This window comes from Bufo gargarizans, chromosome 2 (assembly GCF_014858855.1).
Source record: "Bufo gargarizans isolate SCDJY-AF-19 chromosome 2, ASM1485885v1, whole genome shotgun sequence".
NCBI lineage: Eukaryota > Metazoa > Chordata > Amphibia > Anura > Bufonidae > Bufo > Bufo gargarizans.
The window spans coordinates 19,918,099-19,936,376 of NC_058081.1; the positions used below are offsets into that span (position 1 = coordinate 19,918,099).

At 40.6% G+C, this 18,278-nt stretch overlaps 1 protein-coding gene across 1 annotated transcript; it reads left to right on the forward strand.

The window, feature by feature from the left end:
* The first annotated feature begins 3,481 nt into the window (after positions 1 to 3,481).
* On the forward strand, positions 3,482 to 18,058 carry LOC122925503 (extracellular calcium-sensing receptor-like). The gene is made up of 7 exons (XM_044276858.1): positions 3,482 to 3,490; positions 4,601 to 4,758; positions 7,117 to 7,408; positions 7,479 to 8,309; positions 11,852 to 12,148; positions 13,146 to 13,269; positions 17,145 to 18,058. The coding sequence occupies exons 1-7, from the start codon at positions 3,482 to 3,484 to the stop codon at positions 18,056 to 18,058; spliced, it is 2,625 nt and encodes an 874-aa protein (XP_044132793.1).
* The last annotated feature ends 220 nt before the right edge of the window (positions 18,059 to 18,278 follow it).

Consider the following 18,278-nt stretch of genomic DNA (forward strand, 5'->3'; position numbering starts at 1 on the left):
GTTCACCCGGCGGTCGTTTTGTGGCGAACTTTGCTCGTTCACCGAATGGGCGAACATATGGCGCTATTCGAGCCCCCCATATTCTTTTACATTGTGAACAACTTTGACCCATGACACATCCATCAGGTGGTACAGAACAGCCAATTGAGACATTTCAGCAGTAGCATTTTTATCCTGTGACCGCCTAATGTACCTCCAGCCACAGAATCCAAAGCTCTTGTGCTGTCAGGTGAATGCCTACTGCCTAATTTTTGGGGCCTGTACTGGCCGACAGTTACATATTTTAGCTCTAGCCACATAATCACACCCTTGTCTCACTCCTCTGCTTCTCATTATGGTGGCGTACGAACGGCATTCACCATAAGGACCTTCTAATGTCACAGGGTCATGTGACTGTGCCCCCCACCCCGTACTGTGCCCCTCACCCCATACTGTGCCCCTTTATACTCTGCATTGTGCCCTCTTACCACACTGTCACGGGGTAGCCTCACGGGTATAAATATAGAGCGGAGGTGCACCCCCTGAGCTGGCACCCGGTCCCCTGTCCCTGCCTACTTGCACCTCCCGCCCTAGGTGACGGGGCGCAACTGGACAACAGTCCCTGACCTGAGTAAGTGCAAGCAGAGAGATAGAGACAGCAGGGAAGCGTACAGCCAACGAGAGGTAGCACTAGAGAGGGCAGAGAGGTGGAACAAGCAAGGTACCACCAAAAACAGAAGGGCGAGGCAGGTCAACTAGCCGGGGACAGTCCAGGAGGTCACGTCAGTACGAGGGAAGAGGCAAATACAAAATCCAAAGCAAGCCGAGGTCAAAATCTGAGAGGTAGAGTCAAGGTTCGGGGAGCCGGCAGAAGAGGAGTCAGGAAGCAGATCAAGGGTCAAATCCAAAGGTAAGCTAAATAACAATAATAATACACAGCCTAAGGGACCAAAATCACAGGCAACCTGTAGCCAGCAGGTTGCCTGTATTTATAGGCAAGTCGAGCACCGAGTGATCAGCTCGGCGCTCAAGGCAGACCTAGGAGAAGGGAGCCTCCCAGCTAGCAATGAGGCAAACACAGCCCTGGGAACGAGGCCAAACAGAGATCCTCGCTCCCGAAGCTAAGCAGCAGGTCTGCGGCTGATGGGAGACCAAGTGTGCCTTCGGCGCTCCGTTACACACACCCTGTGCAGTGCCCCTATCCTTCCCTGTACTGAGCCCTCTTATACCTTTTTATCCGGTCACGGTATGGCGGTGTTATCCGGCCACTGTGCAGAGGTGTTATCCGGTCAATGTATGGTGGTGGTATCCAATAACTGGATGGCCATAACTGTATCCCTTTCCCTGCCCACCCCATCCTTTTTTAGACCTGGCATGAGCGTGAAAAATAAGCAGATTGCTGTGCTAAGGACCTTTGCACCACAGTCTGTGTCAGAAATGCGCCTAACATAGACATATTTCTATATAATAAATGATCCCAGTAGAAAATGATCCTTGGGTAACACAGTCCTCATCCCTGACCACCAGGACCAGGTAGCGCTCTGTCAGTACATGGCGGCCTCCCCTCTCCACCACGCTGCTCCGCTGTGTACTGGGGCTTATTCTGACACTGGACTCGGTTCACATCCTATTTTTGCCATCCGTTTAATGCATACCAAAAATGTATGCGTTAACAGATGCCTCAGACTGATGCCGTACAGTGGCGTCCGTTCACCATACAATCCTCAGACTGATGCCGTACAGTGGAGTCCGTTCACCATACAGTTCCATGGTAGAAAAACATTTATGTTAAAGTATGCATTTTTTTTGGACGCTGCAGGATACAAAAACGTGGAGTGCTGCACATTTGTATACATCAAACCGATAGGAAATAACATTTTGCTAGGGTTTCCCTTTAAGACACATAAAAATGGCCCCTGATTAAAATACATATTTTTTGTGGGAATTTTTGCGAATGATCCCCCTCTGGTATATCACTGTCCATGTTGTGGGACTATTTGTGCACTTCTATTAACTGTTTGCTGGCTGCAAATATGAGCTGAAGGTTGCGGTTCGCGAACATTTGATCGCGTTCGCGAACCGTCCCAGACGATGTTCATCCATCACTATGTGGAATTAGATGTGAGAAGGGAGGATGCCTATAATGCCTGGCCCTGTCAATTAAGGGGAGGGTTGAGTGGCCAGAACTGGTAAGCAGAGAAGCTAAAGTGCACCAAGAGGCTTGGGCCTGCCCCTCAGTGCACTTAAGCCATCAATTACATACACAATACAAGACGAGTTTATCAGCAGCCCCAATCACCATAACTAAGGTTTGCTTTCCATCTACAGAATCAACCCTACCAGGCAATGTGGCTGGTTGACTAGGGGTTGATTCTGCTGACATATGCTGTTCTTTAAATGAAGTGTGTTCATATATGTGTGACCACCAATGGAGACATGGAGCATCAAATATGGATGGAACCTATTTCCCCCATACTGTGATGATAGGTGACAACTATTGCCTTAGAGCCTGTGAGTTTCTAAGTAGTGCAGGAATATATCTTCGGTACTTTGACTAGTCAAGAGGAGAGGAGAAGTGCAGTCATATTTGACTAATTGTCTGCCCTTGAGAGAATTATTATTATTTTTTTTACAAAATTATACACCATAAGCAAATATGCTAATATATGATGTTCTAACCTACTATAGACCTGAAGTAAGATATACAGTAGGATATACGAAAGGCACAAACCTAGAGCTTCCAAGAGGATAGGTAATATCCCCACTGATTGCTAGAGCAAGGGTCGTGGGTTCATTCTTCTTTCACTGACCACAGTGAGGAAGAGTTGGGCTCAGGTGGCAGTCAAGTATGCTCGATGTTGCTCTACTAAGTGTCCAACAGTCTCGTAGACTTTGAATGGAGTAACAGTGCTTAAAGAGTCACTATACTTTCACATAATTTTCTTTCATTTAATAGTGAATGGTATAAATAGCAAATTGGGGGTTGGGGGTCAGAGCAGCTAAGATCCGGAGCCTGATAAAAGATCTGCTTCTACACTGCTTCTGAAAATCACAGAAATGTCCTGCCTTTCTGTGAGCTCCGGAGCTGAAAACAAACATAGTGGGAAGTAAGGGAAAGAACGTCACAACAGTACAGTGCTGGCAGATTCCACAGAAGGGAGACATCCCCTGCTTGTGAGAGAAATGCATCCAGCTGTGCAGCTGAAAAGAGGAATAATTATGCTGAAACATTAGGGAAGCCCAAAAAAGACCTGTTCCTTCACAGTGATGTTTGTATAAAGAAGCACAGCCATTATGCAAACTTTTATTGAAAACTCAGGTACACGTTAATCAATCTCCAACCTATTCAAGCTTCTTCTCACTATGGTAGTAAAGTGAAGGAGGGGCTCGGGGGACCCCTTTTTGAGGGATCAATGGGGATTCCAATATTGGGTCTCCTAGTCATTTATAACCTATCCCCTGGAAAGTTGAAAAAATATCCAATGTTACTCTTCACGAGAAAATGGATGAGGTGAGTAAAAAATGTTTTAGCACTAATTTAGGGAGAATTGATTTGTTACAATGAAGCACAAATAAATTCAGCTTCACGGCGAATACAATTTTTCCTGAAATTTAGATCAAAGTCCACTTCATCAACTTTGATTCGCCTAACACTACACTACACTTAAAATGTTTTTTAAGATTTATTTTTGCCCCATTGCACCCTAATCCCATGTTGTTCTACTTTCTAATACAGTATATCACCATTTAGAATTTCTGCTTCCAACCAGATCATGTTTCAAACATCCCATCATATGCTTTGTTTTAGCCTGTTTACACCCATTTATGAAAAATGTAAGTAGAAAACAAAGCTGTAAGGTAGGACATGATAGCAACAAAAACTGAATGCATGTACACCAGATGCTAAATCTAAGAGGAGGCAAATCTTGACTGACTCAATGACCTGTAATGAGGCCATAGAAGCACAGAATATCTTGGCTTATAATAATATCCATCACTGTTACCATTTCTCCCAACAATATGCAAGTTTGGATCATGGGAGAAGATAAAGAGATATCAATGGTGCTACATATCTGGTACAAAGACAATAGAGGATCAATAGAAAAAAAATCTGAGAACTGTGAGAAATAATCTGGAAAATGTCACACAAAATAAAATATAGAATTTAGAGATACGGAATAGAAGTGGGATAGAAGAGTGTGTAGTCATAAATACCCATAATTTGCATATGAAAACATGTAATGGAGGACCCATCTGCACAATGCATTAATATTTTCTCATGGGAGCGTTTGAGAAGTTTCACTAATAGGGAATTGTGCAATTATAAGGAAGAAATATAAGGAGGTCAGCAGTGGTTGTGCAGATAATGCTGAACTGTTTTACAGGAGATACAGTAATAAGTGTCTGGAATATGACAAGGAAGAGTCTTAACATTGTAAGTAACAGGTGATATATCATCACTCTTCCATCACTTGCCTTTACTGATCTTCCTTTGAATAATTTCATCCACAGGGATCTTTACTACTCTTGAAAGGATGACAATCACTGTACCAAAAGTCATATGGACCATGGTCTTTTGCCAAATCATTCCAGTTTTTCATTCTGATGATCATAGTTGTAGGTTGGACGTCAAGCAGTTGGAAAGCTTATCACAAAGTGGAGATATTATGTTCGGAGCCATGTTGCCTCTTCATTTGGACAAGGTTTACCAACGTGTTTCTTTTCAACAAAGACCACCGATGACTACCTGTACAATGTAAATGATGTTTCTAACATGATGTAATTATTTTCCGTAGAATTTCCTCTGTTGGTTCTCTACCAGTTATGTGGTCACTTTTAAGGCTAGAATGTTTCATGGAAGAACCATACAAAGGCGTAAGAAGAGAACTTACAATGCTTGTAGACTGTGGTAACTTGAGTAACTTTAAAGAACATGTCATGATATCACAATGGTTGTTGTCTAATAAAATATCAGGTCAAATAAGCACTGTATGTAACAGCCAAGGGGCCATTATGTTGGGGGTTTACTAGGGTCTGGAGATAAGATCCACTGCTTGGCAATCATTAGGGTCTCACATTTTCTCTCATACCCCATGCACCTTTGGTTCAGTCAGTTAACTCCCCATTGACCCAAGTATGCACATATAGTACAGACCAAAAAATTGGACACACCTTCTCATTCAAAGAGTTTTCTTTATTTTCATGACTATGAAAATTGTAGATTCACACTGAAGGCATCAAAACTATGAATGAACACATGTGGAATACATGTATACATATATACATAACAAAAAAGTGTGAAACAACTGAAAATATGTCATATTCTAGGTTCTTCAAAGTAGCCACCTTTTGCTTTGAATACTGCCTTGCACACTCTTGGCATTCTCTTGATGAGCTTCAAGAAGTAGTCACCTGAAATGGTCTTCCAACAGTCTTGAAGGAGTTCCCAGAGATGCTTAGCACTTGTTGGCCCTTTTGCCTTCACTCTGCGGTCCAGCTCACCCCAAACCATCTCGATTGGGTTCAGGTCCGGTGACTGTGGAGGCCAGGCCATCTGGTGCAGCACCCCATCATTCTCCTTCATGGTCAAATAGCCCTTACACAGCCTGGAGGTGTGTTTGGGGTCATTGTCCTGTTGAAAAATAATGATGGTCCAACTAAACGCAAACCGGATGCAATAGCATGCCGCTGCAAGATGCTGTGGTAGCCATGCTGGTTCAATATGCCTTCAATTTTGAATAAATCCCCAACAGTGTCACCACCAAAGCACCCCCACACCATCACACCTCCTCCTCCATGCTTCACGGTGGGAACCAGGCATGTAGAGTCCATCCGTTCACCTTTTCTGTGTCGCACAAAGACACGGTGGTTGGAACAAAAGATCTCAAATTTGGACTCATCAGACCAAAGCACAGATTTCCACTGGTCTAATGTCCATTCCTTGTGTTTTTTCGCCCAAACAAGTCTCTTCTGCTTGTTGCCTGTCCTTAGCAGTGGTTTCCTAGCAGATATTCTACCATGAAGGCCTGATTCACACAGTCTCCTCTTAACAGTTGTTCTAGAGATGTGTCTGTTGCTAGAACTCTGTATGGCATTGACCTGGTCTCTAATCTGCTGTTAAACTGCGATTTCTGAGGCTGGTTACTCGGATGAACTTATCCTCCGCAGCAGAGGTGACTCTTGGTCTTCCTTTTCTGGGGCGGTCCGCATGTGAGCCAGTTTCTTTGTAGCGCTTGATGGTTTTTGTGACTGCACTTGGGGACACTTTCAAAGTTTTCCCAATTTTTTAGACTGACTGATCTTCATTTCTTAAAATAATGATGGCCACTCGTTTTTCTTTACTTAGCTGCTTTTTTCTTGCCATAATACAAATTCTAACAGTCTATTCAATAGGACTATCAGCTGTGTATCCACCTGACTTCTCCACAACGCAACTGATGGTCCCAACCCCATTTATAAGGCAAGAAACCCCACTTATTAAACCTGACAGGGCACACATGTGAAGTGAAAACCATTTCAGGTGACTACCTCTTAAAGCTCATCAAGAGAATGCCAAGAGTGTGCAAAGCAGTAATCAAAGCAAAAGGTGGCTACTTTGAAGAACCTAGAATATGACATATTTTCTGTTGTTTCACACTTTTTTGTTATGTATATAATTCCACATGTGTTACTTCATAGTTTTGATGCCTTCAGTGTGAATCTACAATTTTCATAGTCATGAAAATAAAGAAAACTCTTTGAATGAGGTGTGTCCAAACTTTTGGTCTGTACTGTATGTAGCTGTGATATACAGTAGAAATTAATACTTTTCAGATAAAAGTCTCAAGAAGAGTGCTGTATAAATAATAACAAAGAAATGGGAAGTTCATAGAACATTGTGGACCCCTTTTAAATCTATAAAGCTGAATTATTTTGGCATTGATACACATGACCTTTCATCCTCTGCTTCTGTACATCTGTTTCTTTATGAATCTTATCTGTATTTTGTAATTTGAGCTAAATTATAAATTACAGATCCAACTTTCTGGTTTTGATGTGGTGGACAGTCATCTCTGTCTTCAGTCAGTAAATATGATTCACAAGGGAGGAGCTAACACGGGTATAATATTCAAATGTTATTTATCCTCTTGTTTTAAGGTTTCACCTAGAAACTTATCAGCAAATCCAAGTTCTAATCTTTGCCGTGCAAGAGATAAACAATAACATCAATATTCTACCCAACATGACGGTGGGGTTCCAGGTCTATGACTCTTGCAATGTGCTTAATTTTGATTTAAGGGGTGCCTTACAAATACTGACTGGATCCAGCACAGCCATCCCTAACTACAGATGTGTCCAGGATAATCTTCTTTCTGGTTTCATTGGACCTGCTGTCTCTACTCACTCCATTCTTCTAGCTCACATCTTGGGACTGTACAAATATCCTCAGGTAGGACTAAGATTGGTGCCACTTACCCTAAACAAATGGGTTTAATAATGATTTCTCTTTTTCTTTTCAGATCAGTCATTTTTCTACTAGTCGTCTTCTGAGTGACAGGACAAAATTTCCATCTTTCTTCAGAACAGTTCCTAATGATATCTTTCAGTCCCAAGGTCTGGCCAAGCTTGTGTTCTATTTTGGATGGACTTGGGTAGGTCTTGTGGCTGTTGATAATGATTATGGGCAGCAGGGAATACAGGTGGTCAAGCATGAGATAACCAAAGCAGGAGCTTGTGTGGCTTTCACAGAAAATATTTTAATAAGTCAAGCAGACCGAAATGCTCCACATGTAGTGAAGACAATCAAGGAATCAACCGTAAAGGTGGTGATTATTTTTTCCACTGAACTTGACCTGGCTCCCATTTTGGAAGAAATGACCAAGCAGAACATTTCAGGGATAACCTTTGTAGCTAGTGAAGGATGGTCCACATCAACCTTATTTTCGGATAATAAATTTTCACAGCTTCTACCTGGTACCATTGGATTGTCCTTTTTCAGTGGTATGATTCCGGAATTTCAAGAATTTATTCATGAAGTCCATCCATTAATGTCTTTAGGACAGACTTCAGCAAACTTGTTTTGGAAATTCACATTTGGTTGTACCCTTATAGACAACCAAACTCATATAACTTCTTTAGAGGGTCTACAAAAACAATGCAGTGGGACAGAAACTCTACGTAGTGTCCAGCACAGCAACATTGATGTTTCTAACCTAAGGACTACCAACAAAGTTTACCTTGCAGTTCATGTTTTTGCCAAAGCTCTGGAAGAGCTTAGAAGATGCAGGGATAATACACTATTATTGCAGAGAGGCATGTGTATAGATATTCGGAATTTCAAACCATGGCAGGTAAAACAATGCTAAGAGAGAATAAGATACATTGTCGAGGCTTTATCTCGATGTAATAGTAATGAATGGCAACAATGCAAAAATCTAGAGAAAATTCATCAACACAATGAATGAAAGTTAGATTGATAGAACAAGGCTCAAGACATGAGTCAGTAAGCTCTTCATGGTGATATTATGTATAAACATTTTTTTTTAATCAATTTGTTGACAGGTTTATAACTTTGCTCCCACTGTATGTGTATGAAACAAAGTATATGCATTTTTCAAGTGTCAAGAGCTGCCGTATGTGGCACTTTGAAGAGTGAAATTGAACAATGCCTTATTAATTTTGAAATTATTATTAGTAATAATAATAAATGTAATATTTATTTTAGCTTGAACTTAAAACTGGCCATCTGTTGCCACTTAAAGTGGTATTTCTTGAGATAAGAGGAAAAGAAAAAACCACATCTGTATGTACTAGTATAATATACATCCCCTAATATCTAGGCAGTGTAATATCATATTCTATGTAGACAATATTCCAATGTTTCTACTGGTGACCAATGTTTTCAGAGCTAAGTGCTACTTCCAGTGGTCACCTGTATATCTTGTTTCCATAACTTATATTCCTCACATATACAGACACATGATCATGGTAATTAGAGATGTGCAAAGTTATGAAAAATTAGATTTAACTGCTTTGCCGAATTTCACAAGGAAATTTACTCTGTGCTGAATTTCTTTGTCACAAAGCGCATTTCTCTCACATGTTGCGTTCATCGCAGATCGCAGCGTATGAGATTAACACTGAAGGCCACAATGGTCATCTTGATTGAAGACACCTTGTAAAATCTTGCATAGTGACGTGATGTAGTCACGAGGCCGCATGGTATCTTCATTCAAGATGGCCACGTCAGCCTCTTTGCGCGCAAATGGATGAGATAAGTATGTTTTTTTATTTTTATTTTTAAACGCCATTTCAGGGAAAATTGTTTCATTACCACGAAGGGCGAGGAAATTCAGCTTCACAGCAAATAGAATTTTTACTGAAATTCTGATCGAATTCCACTTCAATATACTTTGGCACACTAATAGTAATACATTGGGATTTTTTTTCTATTATGAAATGATTTTATTCCTGCATAGGAGACCTTATACAAGCAGCCCTAGAAGTTGGGGAACAAGAACAAGCATTCCAACCATACCTGACAAAAAATAGATGGCTTACACCTCTCTGAGTCATGTCTTAAAGGGAACCTGTCACGGGGATTTTGTGTATAGAGCTGAGGACATGGGTTGCTAGATGGCCACTAGCACATCCGCAATACCCAGTCCCCATAGCTCTGTGTGCTTCTATTGTGTAAAATAAACGATTTGATACATATGCAAATTAACCTGAGATGAGTCAGAGCTTGAAAATATGACTCTTCTCTGGTCACACAAGCAAGATATGACTCTTTTATGTTAATTTGCATATGTATCAAATAGGTTTTTTTTTACACAATAAAAGCACACAGAGCTATGGGGACTGGGTATTGCGGATGTGCTAGCGTCCATCTAGCAACCCATGTCCTCAGCTCTATACCCAAAATCTCGGTGACAGGTTCCCTTTAAGGCTTATTTAAAGGGTCGAACTTTGACTTATAGGATAGCTGCCTTACATCTGGTGGCATTAGAGGCAGAGCTTGTTAAGAGCTTATTTGCATCCTTTTCTGCCCAGAATTCCAGAGGAGACTGTATAGCCTATAAGTTTCCTCACACCGATGCCTTGAGCCATTAGTCCCCTATGCTAGGTGACCAAGGGCTGAGATGTTTGAAAGCCCGAGGTGCAGAAGTGCCCCAGGAGTGGTGGCCCTGGGGTGCCTTAACTCACTGGGGGTGGAAGCCCACTGAGTGATTGCACATTTTCACGCACTTCACTTTCTCACATTTTGAGTGCACACACCTCTATTCTTTGCCCGGCTGCCAGGCCTGGCGTAAGGAGGAGGAATTTTTATAATTCCAGCTGGATGTACGGACTGAGCCTCAGCACTCATGCACTATTTATTTATTTTTTGTTCACTGTGTGTTCACTTTCTACCTTTGTCAGTAGGATTTTTTGGGTATGGCAACCTGATGGGTACCCCCCAGCCTAGTAGTTGAAGCTCTGTGACGACACCTTGGGTGGTAGCCTAGGTGGAAGCCAGAGCACAGACTTGGCATACCCTTGGCTTTGGCTGAGGGTTGCCTGGGTGTACCCCCGGCTTCAGGTGGGGGTTGCCTGTTTTGTCTAGGTCCCTTCCTGGGCCTTCTGACCCAGAGGGACTGGGAAAGGTTTATGGGAGGGATCTTCTTCTTTGGAAGAGGGCCTGCGATGGACCGTACCTAGTGCACGTTTTTTGTGTGGCACGATTTTGTTGCACGGGTGTAGAAAGCACGCTTTTTTTTTTAATTAAAAATTTCCTGGTGGGCCGATGCCTCAAGGGCAGCCCAAACCTCCTCTCTGTCGTTGGCTGGGTATATAAGAAGTTATCAATGATAATTAATGCTGTGAGAATCAGGTACTCATATATTCCACCAGTAACCGCACATGCCCTACTGAATTCAACTGCTATGATCCGCATCTCAACTGCTAAGCCCCCTGCACCGTATCTTAATCAGAGACAAATTTTAGAAGTAGTAGCATCTATTGATGGCCACCACAGATTTTGGGGCAGATGCACAGCTTTTTGGTCAGTGTATTGTTCTGTTTTGCTGTATATTGTTTAGCTGGGATGGTATATTGCACTATGGTATTGCTGACCCGCCTACTTTTGTTGCCTCCCCCTATAACATAGGGCCACTTCTTTTTTTTTTTTTTTCAGGGCCATCTTAAGTTCCCCTGTCTCCAATCGTGAAACTGCTCACATGCACAACTTCCTCAATTGTTTTATTTAGTATTGAGCGAGTAGAAGTTCACAAAGTGGAATTTTATTTGAATTTCAGGAAAAATTTAATTCACCAGGACTTCAAATTTCTTGGCACTTCGTGTTAAGAAATCCATTTTACCTGAAATGGCAGTCGTGGCCATTTTGATTGAAGAAAATGCAGCAATTCAAGCGTGCTGACGTGTGATGTCACCATGTCATCACGCTGGGCAGGCGCGATGATGTCATTCTGTCAGGGGGAGAGAGAATTGGCATGTTTTTTTCAATCAAGATGGGCACAATGGCTTCTCAGAGATCAAATAGATGAGGTGGGTATGTACTTTTTTCTTTAAATCCCTGATTAACCCCTTGATAGGCTGAATGTGACACTCAGATGCTGCGATCAGCATTAAATGCGGCATCTGAGGGGTTAAATGAGGGGAGGCAGCGTGATCACTATTCCCCGTCATTGCGCCTGCTACATACAATGGAATGCGATTAGTTACAAATTTGTAATGAAGCAAATTTCTTGTCGAAGTTCAGCAAACAGTCAAATCGAATTTTAAAAAATTTGGCTCATCGCTAGTTTTATTATTCTAAACCATACCTGAATTTTCATTATTGGCTTGAAATTATTACCTTTATTTTTTATTATTTTGTGATAATATGACATAGGAACATTTTAACTATGATAACTACAGTCATGAGATGAAAGAGGATTCTGACATTTTCCACCTTTTCCAGCTTTTACGTTATTTGAAAAGGGTAAGAATGACTCTGAACAGTGGGAAACAATTCTACTTTGACGAGAATGGGGACCCTCCAGCAGTCTATGACATTGTGAACTGGCAATTAAGCCCAGAAGGAACCTTGCTCCAGGTCAGAGTTGGGAGTTACGATACGACTGCTCCAGATGGCCAGGTGTTTACCATCAACTCAAGTGCCCTAGTATGGGCCACAAGAGACCACCAGGTAAGGAAAAAAAGGGATCCAAGATAAATATTGAGTTAACAGGTAGATCTTTGATTTATAAATTTGTTATGGCATGTCTTGCTAATTAAGCATCAATCAAACCTGGAGATCAATCCTACAGTTTCTTATTCACACTGATAATAATACTGATATTTTCTAGGCATTTCTGCTGGAAAAATACATGAAATACATTAATAGTGATGGAGACCCTCTGGTTCACAATGAAAATTTCACAATACCTGCACAATGCGTATTGCAAAATACCTGGTGCTCTCCTATTCAATCATTGTGGTCTAGTTGCTCTGATTTGTAGCCCTCTCTTTACTTCTGTAAAATGGCCACCAGCTTCTCAAGCTACTATGTGTACGATGTGCTTTGGTAGTCTGAGACACCTTCCACCTCTGTCTATGTGTATTTGTGGGAAGGGGTGCCTCGGGAGTCCAAAGCACTGTGTACATTGAGTAGTTCAACAAGTTGGTCATCATTTTACAGAAGTAAAGAGTGGTTTGAGAATCAGAAGAACTGGGCCAGAAGGATTAAATAGAGGGCACCCGGTTTTTTAACTATGAATGAAATTTTAATTGGGAACTGAATGATCACTTTAATATTGTTACCTGTCAATGTCATCCCATGCATGACAAAAATACAAAATGAAGTGCCCTGTTAAAGCTGGTTCATGACCCACAAACCTGCTACAGGACACCTGGTTGCTAGTTGATATCTCCCATCTTGTAGAAAAAGTAGGGTAGTATTATCCTCAAACTTGTTTGCTAGCATTGCTGTGAATGGGGTCAAGGATAAGCCTCTGGTGTGCCACAGAGAGTATAGGAAAATAAATAATCCTCATGAAGATATAGGCCTCATAGCACCTAATGGGCTACCTCTGTGGCATCTCTGGCCTTTATCTGAAGTTGCCATTTTGGGCACTAATACTAGTTAAATGTTAAAAGATCATAGTATCTTCAAAAATGTTTTAAATGATATGGTCATTTCCCAGGTTCCTCCCTCTGTCTGCAGTGAAAGTTGTCCACCAGGATTCAGAAAAGCTCCTATAAAAGGACAACCTGTTTGTTGTTTTGAATGTGTTGGTTGTTCACAAGGAGAGATCTCAAATTATACTGGTGAGTCAAGCAAATCATAAACACATGGTATTTTCTTCTATAACCAATCTCTGTATCTCCATTCTAATGTTCTTGAGAAAAAGCCATGTTCCTTGACCTAAATTTCAAAGAATCAGATTTTTGTCCCTATAAGGCCCTCAGGAGATTGTAACAAAAATCTAACCATGGTCACCTGACCAAAAACTCCTTTTAGGGGTCCTATCTATATGTTAAACTTTAACCTTTATTATTTACTTTTAAAACCAAAATACTCAGAGAAACCAATACTATAAGGTAATTTAAAAATATCAGGTTGCAGTTTCGGGCTAAGTCAGTTAATTTATGTCTTTTTTGGGGTGCTGTCGCTCGCTCTACATTGTATTTAAGAGGTGGTTAACCTCATGGATACTCTGTGGCCATGTATCACCGCAGGTTAGCAGGTGTGTTTTCAATGGTGAATTACCCCAACTCCCCTGACGAAGACGCATTTTAGACAGGTTGCAGTATAAGGCAAGATCCACAACCAGTAGGGTTGCAATCATTGTCCAGCTCAATACATATTGTGAAAATGTTTGGAGGCAAACTGCCTGATCTCCTAGTGTGTGAGTGAATGATGGATGTCTGTCGCATAGGGATATAGGAATACATCTCATCTATTTACAATAGAAACTCCTATACTACACCAAATAATTCACCATTGAAAACACACCTGCTAACCTGCGGTGATACATTGCCACAGAGTATCCATGAGGTTAACCACCTCGTAAATAGAATGTAGAGCGAGTGACAGCGCCCCAAAAAAGACATAAATTAACTGACTTAGTCCAAAACTGCAACCTGATATTTTTAAATTACCTTGTAGTTAGTGATGAGCGGCAGGTGCCATATTCGATTTCGACGAAATTCGCGAATATTCGATAGAATATTCGTTTTATATTCGTCGAAATCGAATATTCGTCATTATGCTAGTTATCGCGAATAATATGCGATTAAAAAAATCGCATATGCGATTTTTTTTATTATTTTTTTTTTATTTTTTTATTTTTTTTTTAAACTTAAAGGCTACTCTCCTATTGAAATCGCAAATGCGATTAATATAACACGAAATAATCGCATTTGCGATTTCAACGTAATTCTCAAATCCGACAGTACATTCTAGTATATGGAGACGTTACCATGGTGATGGGGACGCTCCATGAGCATGGCATATAGCAGGGATCAGCAACCTTCGGCACTCCAGCTGTGGTGCAACTACAACTCCCAGCATGCACACCTCCATGGCTGTTCTCAGGACTCCCAAAGAAGTGAATGGAGCATGCTGGGAGTCGTAGTTTGACAACAGCTGGAGTGCCGGAGGTTGCTGATCCCTGGAATATAGCATTACTAAGTAAAAATCGCAAATGCGATCATTTCGTGTTATATTAATCGCATTTGCGATTTTTTTTTTTTTTTTTTTTTTTTACTATGGTTGGCTTCAATGGTAGAATTAGCGAATATGACGAATATATTCGTTATATTCCACAAAACGAATATACGAATATATTCGTTATATTCCACAAAACGAAGATAACGAAGTATTCTGCATCTCAGTTATATCTACCTATTCATCAACTTCGCTAATTCTAGCAATCATATAGGAAAGTTTACTATAAAGACAGATAAGTATAATTCGCTATGCGATTATATGACTGCTTTTTTTTTATATAAATAGAATAATTATAATACCTGATAATTATTATAATCTATTTATATAAAAAAGCAAAGTAATATAATCGCATAGCGAATTATACTTATCTGTCTCTATAGTAAACTTTCCTATATGATTGCTAGAATTAGCGAAGTTGATGAATAGGTAGATATAACTGAGATGCAGAATACTTCGTTATCTTCGTTTTGTGGAATATAACGAATATATTCGTATATTCGTTTTGTGGAATATAACGAATATATTCGTCATATTCGCTAATTCTACCATTGAAGCCAACCATAGTAAAAAAAAAAAAAAAAAAAAAAAATCGCAAATGCGATTAATTTAACACGAAATAATCGCATTTGCGATTTTAACTTAGTAATGCTATATTCCATGCTCATGGGAACGTCTCCATATACTAGAATGTACTGTCGGATTTGAGAATTACGTTGAAATCGCAAATGCGATTATTTCGTGTTATATTAATCGCAATTTCGATTTCAACGTAATTCTCAAATCCGACAGTACATTCTAGTATATGGAGACGTTCCCATGGAGATGGGGACGCTCCATGAGCACGGAAGGCGGCAGAAGCGGCAACGGGCACTGACTGGAGCAGCCAGGAAGCCAGGAATCCAAAGGACAGGTAAGAACAACTTTAGGGAAGTGGGAAAGGAAAAAATATAACAATTAAAAAAAAAATAATAAAAAAAAAAAAAAAAAAACGAATATTCGAAATAGCGAATTTATAGCACTATATTCGAAATATTTGCGAATTAGCGAAGTGCCGATATTCGCGAAAAAAATTCGTGATTCGAATATTCGCGCTCAACACTACTTGTAGTATTGGGTTCTGTGAGTATTTTTTTTTTTTTATTAAATAATAAAGGTTAAAGTTTTAACATATAGATAGGACCCCTAAAAGGAGTTTTGGTCAGGTGACTGTGGTTTGATTTTTGACCTATATTTCACTCACCCCTTGATTTTCATTCTCACGGTTAATATCTTTAGGCAGTGTGTATATTGCTATTGGAACCTTTTATAGACTTCCCTGATTTCTTTTTCAGGGGCCCCACCATACCAATTTACCTGCTGAAATTTGTTTTGCAGTTTGTTTCATATTCATTCGTTTTAGCTGTCACTGAGAGACGTAGCTCTGAGGCCTAGAACCTGAATGTCCACACGTTCCTGGTGAAAAGTAGGGTCAATCTGGCTGCTCAAGTGGAGATCTAGAGGAGATTCATTATAGCCCTTATGCCAGTTCCCCACCCGAGTGCATACTAACAATGTAGTTTTTGTAGAAAGGGGAGACCTACACTGGTTCCTACTAATATTAATAGTGTTGGTTCCAACCATGTTTCTCTCCAAAGGTCCCATATTGGCTTCATGATCCTATCAATGGGACAGTAGGTATCCCCTTAATCAAAAGTCAAAGGACATATGGAATAAGTTAATTTACTAGAACAATACTCCATTAAATTGTCTGAATATGTACCTATTGCAGGAAGGCACAAGGGACCATCATTGATGGTAGATATGTGTCACCGAGGTTCCTGGCCTCGGTGAAGTAGGAGCCAGTATTTCAGATGTGTCAGCGGCAGTAGGTGGTTGACACTTTGTTTATTTAGTATAGCTGTGAATAGCTGATCTGGGACAGCTCTTATTGGGAGTAGTTATAGTGCTGGGTGGGTGACTACTCACCACGTTCCAGGCTGGGTCTTGACTGGCCTAAAAAACAGCCAGGAGTGTCAGGTGGTGGTGATCACCTCTCTCTGACAGTGGAGCTCTGTGGAGTGCTGTGTTGGATAAAAGTCTGAGCTGGAGTTGCAGTGCCTGTAAGACTGAGGACAAAGCGAGGTCCACATACACCCCATGGGGTTACGGTACTGTGCAATACCATACCTGTGTTGTATTATAGATACAGGACTTCATTTTTTAGGGGCGGCTGGAGCAAGCCGGTCACTGCCGTTTACTGCCTCACTGTTTTGTCAAGAATAAAAGACAACTGTTTTGCTTTCACCGCTAAAAGGCTGCTGCAGTGTTCTTATCTGAGGGCTACCATCGGGGCAGATTCCTACACTATATTATATTTAAAAAAAACTGACAACAGGGTACTTTGACATTATAATTTTAAAACTTTGAACCAATTCCTGTAGAACTTTAGATGGTTTGCCCTGAATTCTGGCTTGTTGATTGTATGTTTCAGATGCCGTTGATTGCTTCAAATGTCCAAAGGACAGGTGGCCAAATCCTCAGAAATCCCAGTGCCTTCAAAAGCCTATAGACTATCTGTCCTTTGAAGAACCATTGGGTACCACCTTGATGATTTCCAGCACTGCATCATCTTTAATCCCTAGTTTGATTTTGAGACTGTTCATCAAGCATAAAAACAGCCCAATAGTTAAAGCCAACAACTTGTCTTTAAGTTGTCTTCTTCTGACATCTTTGTCCTTGTGTTTCCTCTGTTCCTTAGTTTTCATTGGTTACCCTATACCTGAAAAATGTCTATTGCGCCAAGTTGCATTTGGCCTAGTTTTCACGTTATGCATCTCCTGCATCTTAGCTAAAACCATTTTGGTTGTCTTTGTATTCATGGCTACCAGACCAGGAACTAGTTTGAAGAAATGGGCAAGTCCTCAAGTATCCTACTTTATTATTGCTATGTGTTTTTCAATTCAGTTGATATTTTGCATTACCTGGCTATCTCTCACCCCTCCATTCCCACAATATAGCTTTCAAGTACAATCCATTATCATTGTTGAGTGCAATGAAGGCTCACCCATTGCCTTCTGGATCATGTTAGGTTATCTCTTCCTTCTAGCCACTATAAGTTTTATTGTTGCCTTCTTGGCTCGTAGACTTCCTGATACCTTCAATGAAGCCCAGTTTATTACATTCAGCATGATGGCCTTCCTTAGTGTCTGGATATCTTATATTCCAGCCTCTTTAAGTGCCCAAGGCAAATACACTATAGCAATGGAAATTTTTGGTATCCTTGCCTCAAGTTGGGCTCTTGTCATCTGCATGTTTCTTCCTAAATGCTTCATATTATTGTTCAGACCTCAGAAGAACACTAGAGAATATCTAATGAAATCAAAATTTGCTCTAAAAGCTGTGTAGTTTTGACCTTGTTAGCCATTGTATATGCAACATTACTGATGATATGGTTGGCACAGGTGTCAAGAGTTGACATTTTAGAAAAATGTGTTGTGATATCACAATGTGTTACCCTGAACTGTAGGTTTTTCAGAATGAATTACGACTTCTTAATTACTTGATAACATAATATCACATCATAAAGAGCACACTTGTCATGTTGACAGACAGTGCACAATAGTCC